Source organism: Caenorhabditis briggsae (assembly GCF_000004555.2).
Source record: "Caenorhabditis briggsae AF16 supercontig from assembly CB4, cb25.NA_098, whole genome shotgun sequence".
Classification (NCBI taxonomy): domain Eukaryota; kingdom Metazoa; phylum Nematoda; class Chromadorea; order Rhabditida; family Rhabditidae; genus Caenorhabditis; species Caenorhabditis briggsae.
In genome coordinates, this window is record NW_025543348.1 from 17,991 (window position 1) to 28,252 (window position 10,262).

General features: G+C 38.3%; 2 protein-coding genes across 2 annotated transcripts; both read left to right on the forward strand.

Moving 5' to 3' along the window:
* Positions 1–952: 952 nt before the first annotated feature.
* CBG24113 lies at positions 953–2,376 on the forward strand (the record flags this gene model as incomplete). Its single annotated transcript, XM_002648046.1, has 6 exons — positions 953–1,165; positions 1,219–1,349; positions 1,403–1,781; positions 1,830–1,977; positions 2,029–2,180; positions 2,233–2,376. 6 exons carry the CDS (start codon positions 953–955, stop codon positions 2,374–2,376), a joined length of 1,167 nt encoding a protein of 388 aa, XP_002648092.1.
* A 687-nt stretch (positions 2,377–3,063) lies between these two features.
* Positions 3,064–6,076, forward strand: CBG24114 (the record flags this gene model as incomplete). Its single annotated transcript, XM_002648047.1, has 4 exons — positions 3,064–3,337; positions 5,084–5,225; positions 5,350–5,740; positions 5,771–6,076. 4 exons carry the CDS (start codon positions 3,064–3,066, stop codon positions 6,074–6,076), a joined length of 1,113 nt encoding a protein of 370 aa, XP_002648093.1.
* Between the last annotated feature and the right edge of the window lie 4,186 nt (positions 6,077–10,262).

Consider the following 10,262-nt stretch of genomic DNA (forward strand, 5'->3'; position numbering starts at 1 on the left):
CCACTTGAAAAAACGGCTGTCAGGTGCCGTGGCCTAAGTTTCTCACTGCGCGGGAATTCAAATCCTCGTCCCTCCTAACAATTTTTTCGCTTTTAACGGCATTTTTCGGGGGTTTCAGATTTTTTCACTATAATATTGGGAAAATAGACACGGCCTCGCGGAAGGGAACCTAGATTTAAAAATTGGAAAGAGCGCCAATTTTGGACGCGTTGCGCGGTCGCGTCGCGGCTTTTCGGTGAGTAGCGACTCAACAACGCTTAACTTCACGTTTTTTTCAAAACACGTTTCAAAATTTTCGAATCTGGCACGCAGCCAACTTTTGTGTGCGACGAAGCGCGCATTTTTTAGGTTTCCAACCGCGATGCCGTGAATAGACAACTTTTCGAACATTTTAATGCAATAAAAATTTTTGGTCGGAGTCCCCCTAAACAAAAAACATACCGTATCCCAAAGGCTCAAGTTCGTGAATGGTTGTTGACTTAGCTGTCATGCGCCTTTGAACTACAGTACTCTCTTGCATGTTTTCATCGAATTTAGAGATGTCATTATAAAATCAATGACACATATTACTCTTGTCCGAAATCAATGCACGTTGCGGCCGAGAAAACAACGGTGGGCGGAGCTTAGCTCCCACGGAGAGAACCTTACTGTATTTTTCAAATTATTGCACGCGCCTTTAATACAGTACCTCAATATTTATCGAATTTGCCTTTTTCTCTCATTTTTTCGCTTGTTTCTGTCTAATTTTGTCTAATTCTTATGAATCTTTAATTTATTTTTCTTATAAAATAGAAAAAAAACAGCCAAATAGGGCCCAAAATAAAAAGCGTCCGAGGTACGGTATTTAAAGGCGCATGCATCAATTAGTTTCTTTGCTGTGCGACCGACGATGCGATTTTGAGTATAATTTCGAGAGTAATAGTCGCTCTTTTTTCCAGAATCACACTCAAAAATGGTTAACAACAAGAAAGGCCGAGCGAAACCAAAAAATTATGCGAAGATTGATTCGCAGTGGGAACAGAATGAAATTCTTGAAAAACTGAAATCAGTGGTGGTGGCTGAAACTGAAGAGATCACAAATTCATATGAGAAAAAATTCGATGAAATCGCGTCGAAGCTGCAATCAATGGAAGAATCAATTTCGAAAAATTCAATTTTATCGAATGTGAGATTGAGAGAAAAAATTGAAATAATTTTTTAAATTTTTTCTTGTTTCAGAGTTCTAAGAATTGGGAACAGAAATCAGCGAAGAGATTTGTGCTGAAGCATTTGTTTGAAAATGTTAATGATTTAGATGAGAACAATCGTTATTCTTACAGCGAAGAAGAGGAGCATTTCGATATGAAATGGTAGTTTTCGTTTCAGCGATTTTCAACCTTAATTGGGGTTTTCTGCATTTCAGGAAGATGAAAATCGAACGCAACAAGAATCATATTGGATTCTTTGTTTTTTTTAATCCCATAGCTCCGGTCGAAAATAAATATTCGATTGAAACAAAATTTGAATTGAGAATGATGGGTAGAGACAACAACAATGCCACCAAAACGTTGAAATATTGTTTCGAGACGAAAAAGGGATATGGATGTGATCGTTTTTTGAAATGGCAACAATTAGAAGACGATTATCTTATTGATGATAAACTGACAGCTCAAGTGGAAGTTGAGATTATGAAAATGAGTGGGTATGGAAAGAAGAGAATTCGGAAATTCGACGAATCACAGAAAGAAGTCTCCGATGTTGTTGTAGTGGTTCAAGACGCCAAATTCTATGTCTTAAAAATGGTTGGAACACTTTTTTCTAAGTTTACAGCGAATTATCGATTTTTTCAGTACCTCGCCGCACAATCTCCCTTCTTTAAAACTCTTTTCCTCGGAAATTTCTCAGAATCCGGCAAATCTGAACTCACTCTGTCTGGAATTGATTCAAATGATTTCCAGCGTTTTCTGGAGGTGCTTTACGGCGAATCCGCTATCGATGGTAATTTTGCAGAAACTTAATTATCGATTTTTTATCCTCGAAACTTTTTAGATTCAACAATCGAAGGAATCTTGCTCGTTGCAGATATGTATGATACATCGATTGTTGTTCGAAAATGCGAAGAGTTTCTGATGGAAAAATCGAAAAAGAATTTGAAGAAAAAACTACTATTGTCGACACAATACTGTCTTGAAAAATTGAAGGTATCGATTATATTTCGAGAGAATTTTCGTTAATTTTACACAATTTTTCCAGACTCAATGCCTCTCAGTAATCCATAATATCTACGATGTTCGAGTATTTCTCCCTGGCGATCTCAGCGATCTGGACCCATCGGATGTGCTCGCAATTCTTCAAAAATGTGTTTCTCATGCTGGCGTCAGTGACGAGCAATGGTAATCGATTTCCAACCAGATTCGGATCTTTCTTTTTTTTTCGTTTCTATTGTTTTTGCTATGTTATTTGTTGAATAAAATTCTTGAAAAAATACATCTCTTTACTTTTTTTTAGAAATTTCTGTTCATCTAAACCTTTTTTATTTTTATTATCGCTGTCTGAGAAAAATAAAAAGGTTAGAGAGTATTTTTTGCAGTCTGAATACGGTAGCAAACTCGAAGCGACAAGCCTAAATAGCACGTATTAGGTGGAAACGCAGAGAATAACTGTCTGCGTCTCAACCGTTTTTTTCTCAGACAACAATAATATTACTCCCGGTGGTTTCTCGGCCGCAACGTGCATTGATTTCGGACAAGAGTAATATGTGTCATTGATTTTATAATGACTTTTCAAACCTTTTTTTTAAAGAATTTTGTGTCATTTTTGCAGTGTTTTTCCGAGAAAAGCGAAGAAAGTCTGCTAAACGAAACTTACAGTACTTCGAAGGCACAACACTCATTTGTCTTGTAACAATATGTGTCATGGGCCTTTAAAGTATGGTAACAACATTTTTATAGAGAAGATTTCTTCGATTTTTCTCACATATTCAACGATTTTTCCCGGATTTTCTGTTATGTTCTAATCACAGCGATCAATATAATGTGACTTGTTGTATATAAATTGTTGTTACTTCCAGAAAATTACGCGAAAATGGGTGATAACAATGAAGAAATTGGAAAGAATCCGAAGATAGATTCGCAGTCAGAAAAATTCGAAATTCTTGAAAAACTAAATTCACAGGAACAAAAGTTCGATGAATTCGCAAAAAAGCTACAATCCATCGAAGAATCAGTCTCGAAAATTCCAAAATTTGATGACGACGAGAGAAAGACGATGATGAAGTTCGAAAAACAATTGGAATCATTAGAAAAGACAATGTTGTTGAATGTGACATTTACAGAAAATAATTCACTAGAACTTACCAGTCGGTTTGAGCCCCCTGCCGGGGGCTCAACCTCCTGGCTTTCGTTCACGGTATCTTACACTTGAATTTCTAAATCTTACACTTGAATTTCTAAAGTCTAGATTTTCCACTTTTCCGAGTGCCTGAAACTTCCAAGTATTTCAATTTTTAAATTTTGGATGTTACTAATATGGGAATTTCTAGATAAAGTAATTTCTCCAATAGAAGCCCACATCTATTTGATGCTCACCTCTGATAAAACAGAAGTACTTTTTTTCATTTTTCTGATAATTTCTGTTAAGTCTTGTCGCTTTTTTGAGAAAAAAGATATCCGATTTTCTGAATTTCCGAGTTTCTACATGACAGAATACATGTTTCTTGAAAAGGGAATACAATTGTTTGGTTTTCTAAAGTCTCGAATTTCTAACCTAAAATCCTCAATTGTCGAATTTCTGCAGCCTTTGGTTCGAGATCACAATGAAAGTATAGAGAAAATGTTGCAATATTTTTGTAGAGAAAGCTAAAATTTAAGAAAGTTCGAGACCCGCCTGGAATTTTTTGGAATATTCTTGAACTTTTCTAGAGCTTTCATGAATGTTTTGTGTCTTTTGGAGTTTTCTGGAATGTTCTCGAAATTTCTGGCATTTTCTAGCCCTTTTTGGAATTTTCTCGAATTTTCTGGAACTTCCTGGAATTTTCTAGCATGTTCTAGAATGTTCTGGAAATTCCTAGAATGTTCTGGAACTTTCTAGAACGTTGTGGAACTTTCTGGAATTTTCTAGAATATTCTGGAGTTTTCTAGAGTGTTTAGGAATTTTCTAGAATTTTCTGAAACTTTCTAGGATGTTCTAGAATGTTCTGAAATTTTCTAGAATGTTCTGGACTTTTCTGGAATTTTCTGGAACTTCCTGTGATTTTTAGAATTTTCTGGAATTTTCTAGTATGTTCTAGAATGTTCTATAATAAACTCAAAATTCCTAGAAAGTTCTAGAACTTTCTAGAATGTTCTGAAACTTTCTGGAATTTTCTAGAAGTTTTTGGAATTTTCTAGAATGTTCTGGAATTTTCTAAAATGTTCTAGAACTTTCTAGAATGTTCTGGAATGTTCTGGACCTTTCTGGAATTTTCTGTAATTTTTTGAAATTTTCTAGAATTTTCTAGAATTTTCCAGCATGTTCTAGAATGTTTTGGAACTTTCTGGAATTTTCTAGAGTGTTCAGGAACTTTCTAGAATGTTCTGAAACTTTCTGGAATTTTTTGTAAGTTTTTGAAATTTTCTAGAATTTTCTGGAATTTTCTAGCATGTTCTGAAATTTTTTAGAATTTTCTGGAATGTTCTAGAATTTTGCGCATAACTTAAGAACCTTGTATTCTGTAGAAAATTACTATGACCCTTTTTCAGTAGTCCACAGGATCGAAATTTAAGTGATATACGAAAAAAAGGAATTAAAAAAATTTTAAGTTTTGAAGATTTGTGCTCAATTTTTTGTAGGCAACACATAGATAGGCCTGAAAACCGTTTTTGAGAATTCCCTGAAGTTTTAGTGAGTTTCAACATAATTTTGAAATTTACGATTCTCAACACTGTAGCTTCCCTATAAGCTAGAAGGCCCAGGACACCATAGACATGAAGCGCTCGGCAGTCCATGGCTACATACCACACACCATTATAGGAGTCCCATGCCCTTTGGAGTTATTCAAGTAAATGTCCGAGACGGACACACACACAGAAAAGTTTCCTTAGTAAGAAGTAGATTTCCGTTCCAGAATCAAAACAAGAAGGAGCTGAAATCAGAGAAGAGATTCGTGTTGAAACATGTGTTCAAAAATGTGACAAGTTTAGGAAAAGGCAGATGGGGGGGGGGGGGGGGGGTATCAGCGAAGAAGAAGAGCTTTTCAACGTGAAATGGTAGTTTTCATTTGACTTCGACAAACCATGCTACATTTTCTGCATCATTCTTACTTCTAGATTAATAACAGAGAAAAAAAAACTACTGAAAATTGTTTGTTCGATACTTCATGTTTCATTTCAGCTCAATCGAAATTGTACGCCGAGAAAGCAGTCATTTTGAAATTTTTGCTTTTTGTAAGCCGGTTGCTCCGGTCGGAGATGAATGGTCAATTGAGACGATCGAGACAAAATTAGAGTTCAGAGTGATGGGTAATGACGACAACAGTGTCATCAAAACTATGAAATTCCGTTCTGAACCGAGACGCAAATGGATAATTCTTGATTTTCTGAAATGGGAAGAAATTAGAGACAATTATCTTATCGATGGTAATTTGACTGTTGAAATTGAAATTGAGATTCTAAAAATGACTGGATTTGAAAAAAAGAAGTTTCGAAAATTCGATGAATCCCAAAAAGACGTTTCCGATGTTCTTCTGGTAGTGCAAGACACCAAATTCTATGTCTCAAAAACGGTTCGTTTTATTTTTCTCATTTTTCTACAGAAAATGTCACATTCAACAACATTGTCTTTTCTAATGATTCCAATTGTTTTTCGAATTTCATCATCGTCTTTTTCTCGTCGTCATCAAATTTTGGAATTTTCGAGACTGATTCTTCGATGGATTGTAGCTTTTTTGCGAATTCATCGAACTTTTGTTCCTGTGAATTTAGTTTTTCAAGAATTTCGAATTTTTCTGACTGCGAATCTATCTTCGGATTCTTTCCAATTTCTTCGTTGTTATCACCCATTTTCGCGTAATTTTCTGGAAGTAACAACAATTTATATACAACAAGTCACATTATATTGATCGATGTGAGAAAAAAACGGTAAAAGCCATACTTGTAATCCGGGCCTTTGCCGGGCCTTCGCGGGCCGCTTTTCTCGGCACTAGAAGTATTTAGCGCGCCATCGCGATATTAGTAACAAAAAAAAAAGAAATTCACAAAAAAAAACGTTTCTTATGCAAAAAGAAATTGGCAAAATTGACAAAGAAGATTGAATAAAATAGCAAATTCAACAAATTAATGAAGAGAAATCGATTTTTTGAAAAGTTCAGCCAAAATCTGATGATCCATGTCTTCGATATTTGAAGGAAGAACTGCTCGAATATCAGCGACCGTCTTGATTTCCGAAATGCACTTTTTCTGAAAATTAAGAAACTTTTTTGTCGAAAACAAAAAAGAAATTCACCTTTAAATTTTCCAAGTTGTGTCGAGCGGCCATTCCCAGCCGTTTTTTTGCCGACTTTTCTGATTTTTCCAAAAGAAACTCCTCGCATCTTCGAAGTACCATTGGTGTCGCATACATATCGCCGATGTGCAGAATTCCTTCGACTGTTGAATCTCGCCTCCAAGTACTTCACTCTGACATGCTAGACAACCAGATCGACCTTCATTTTGTTACTGAATCCTTTCTCTCCCCATCCGTCCCTGACTCTCTCTCCTCATCTTCGACCCTTCATTGTCTTCGCTTCGACAGACGTTCCCCTAACCCTAAAGGCAAGGGAGGTGGCGTCGCGGTGTTCGCCCGCAAAGACATACAGCTGGTAGAGGCTGATAGTCTCAGCTCCCAGTTTTACCCCCTACACCACTGCGAAATTATCACTGTCGATCTGCTTCAGATAAGTTGCCGATTCGTCTTAGTATACCGTCCTCCGTCCACCTCACCAGCCCAATCCGATGTACTTTTTCACAATCTATCTTTACTGCTCAGCAACAGTTATCGCTTCAATTTCCTTCTCGGTGATTTCAATTACCCGCAGATAAACTGGTCTTCTGATAACCTTCTGCCTAATGATTTGCCTGCTGGCCTGGAAAGCCTGATGTCACTATCCGACCTGACTCAGATAGTAGACTTCCCAACCAGAACCAGTCATTGCGGTGCTGAAAACTTCTTAGACCTAGTATTTTGTAACAAGCCGCAACTCATCTCGAAAACCGTGAATCTTCCACCCTTCCTGCTCTCTGACCATTCCTCTGTCCTCTTCGAAACAATCCTACCTAGTATTTCTCCTCCTTCACCCATCCTCAACTACCTCGTCAAAACGTCTAGACTATATAAAATGTGACGTCAAGCGTCTTTTGGATCATCTCTGCTCTTACAACTGGCCCAGGCAGCTATCTGTCTTCTCCACGGTTGATTCGAAACTTGCTCATTTCTCCGCCATTTTCAACGAGCTCGTAGTCCTCTACACTCCAACCGTCCGTGCTCGTCGTCCAACCTTCTCGCATAGAAAACCCAAGGTTTTCAGGTTCATCCAACGTCGCAACCCGTCCCTCCCTAGACCCCAGCTCAAACTGCTTGTTCGGCGGCAGCTCGATCGAGTTAAGAGGGCGCGTGCAAGGGAGGAGCTCTCTATTATCAACAACAAGAACCCCAAAGAACTCTTCCATTTCGTTAAATCTAGACTCCGTCCCCCGCACTGCCCCATTTCTCTCCTGATTAATGGCACCATATCCTCAGACGCTTCTGAACTAGCCAACGAATTTTCTTCTGTCTTCCAAGAGGCCTTCTCGCCCCCAAGCCCTCCTTTCTCCGCCCTCCCTGCTATCGCTCCCTTTGCCGTCTGTCTTGATTTTCTCTAAATATTGCTAAGCACATCGGTTCTCTACCCTCAAAAGTCGGTTTCTCCCCGGATTTTATCAACTTCCTTGTAATCAAAAAGTGCAGTGATGCGATAACCATCCCTCTTTCGCTCATCTTCCAAGAATCCTTCTCCTCCGCCAAATTTCCTGAGATCTGGAAGCACTCGGTTGTTAGCTCAATATTCAAGAAGGGATCCAAATATGACGCTAATAACTACAGACCCATAACGCTCACTCATGCACTTTCCAGACTCTTCGAAAGATTAGTCCTTGAAGAGCTAAAGCGTGTTATCGGTCCGAGTATTTCTCCGAATCAGTACGGATTCGTCAGTAAGCGATCTTGTGTTCTAGCCGTCCTTGAGTCCACTTCCAAAATACAGAAAACGTTAGCAAATAAGCAACAATTCGTAGATGTTATTTACTTTGATTTTCGCAAGGCATTCGACACTGTCCCACACAATCTCTTGCTGCTGAAAATGAGGCGAATAGGTATTGATGAACGATGCTGCGTTTGGTTCGAGTCCTTTATCAGCAACCGATCATCCAACGTCAAGGTTAATGGCTTAATGTCAACCAGCGAGATTGTTGTCAAATCCGGAGTCCCCCAAGGAAGTGTCACTGGCCCCTTTTTGTTTCTGATCTACATTAACGACTTACTCGGCCTCTTTCCTCCCAATGTTCATGTCACGGCGTTCGCCGACGACATAAAAATAACCGGTTCCGACCCATTGGATATGCAGAGAAGTATCGAAATCGTCGAGCCCTGGTGTGACATCTGGAGACTCAAACTAGCCGAAAATAAGACGGCCGTTATGCATTATGGTAAACGCAATCATAAGACAGTTTATTTTATTAAGGGTTCCCCCATTACTCCGCATCGCTCATTCAAGGACCTAGGTATACTAGTTGATGATCAACTTCAATTCGACAAACACATCAATCTTATTGCCTACTCTGCTAAACTCAAGTCCCGCCAAATACTGAAAACGTTCCAATCGAAAAACCCTTGTTTATATTTCCGTCTCTTCGACACCTACATTAGACCGGTCCTCGAATACGGTTGTGAACTTTTCGATCCATCCAATGCCACACTTGCCAATAAACTAGAATCTCCTCTTCGTTATTTCACCAGAAAAGTCTTCCAGAGATGTAATATGCCCAATTCAATTCATACACCGATCGCCTATCCCAGTTCTCTATGCTAACCACCCTTCATCGCCGCACCCTTCTAGTTCTTCGTACCTATCACAAAATTGTTATAAACTCATACCATTTTCCCTCTATGTCGTCCTACATTCTTCCCAGCCATTCTAACAGAGCCCCGTATTTGTTCAAAATCAACGGTCAATACTTTGACTGCTTCCTTCACAGAAACTTGTCTACGTGGAATCGTGTATGTAAGGTGATAAATTCTAAGCTCAGCCGGTGGCGTTTGCTAAGCGAGTAGGAGCGATTCCTTATGATATTCTGATCCCTCCCACTTGACCTACAGGACTCTAGTCGGTCCGTCTGGTCATTTTACTTTTTTATTTGTTCATGTCCCATTTCTTGCCGAATTATCTATTGATTTCCCCCATGCATTGCAAATAAATATATTATTATTATTATTATTAAGTTCACATTAAGCTTTCATTTGCGGTCGTTAGCGACCGTGACGCAGGCACGCGACGCGTCCGCATGTAACGAAAAATTGATTGAAATAGTCCGAATTTAAGGAATTTTCGACTTGAAAATTTGAAAAAAATCGCCCAAAAATTCAATTTTTCAAACGGAGTTGGCAGTTTTTTTGGCACGAAATTTTGATTTTCAACATTTTTAAAACTGAAAACAGTATATTTTCAGCCGAAAAACTCAAGTTTTGAGCTGAAACTTGTATTATTGTTGTGCGAAAAAATTGGAGTCGAGACGCAGACAGTTGAACAAAAAATTTCTCTGCGTCTCCACCGAATATGTGCTATTTAGGCTTGCCGCTTCGAGGTGCATACCGTATTCAGACTGCAAAAACTACTCTCTAACTCCAATTTTTTCGGACAGCAATAATGATTTGAAATCAAGCCTCTAAAACTCTACAGTACCTTAAAGGAACCTTCCAAAAATGGTTTTTGATTCTCACAGCGAACTACAGTAGAGTTAGCGATGTGAAAGGTGGTGTATGGTGAAATTTTTTATTGCATCAAAATGTGCAGAAATGCATGTAGATTGACATAAAAATAAAGAAAAAATTCAAAAAAATTCCTTCATCGAGAAAAACGCATCGAAAAATACGATGAAAGCCTTTAGGGACGAGGTTTTTTCTAGGCCGCCCGGTGAGTAAAAGCGCGCGAATTCAAACTTTTAAAATTTTTTCGCTCGTTTTCACTGTTTTTTCAAAATTTCCGATGTATCTGGAAGAAAAATTGACAAAAACCT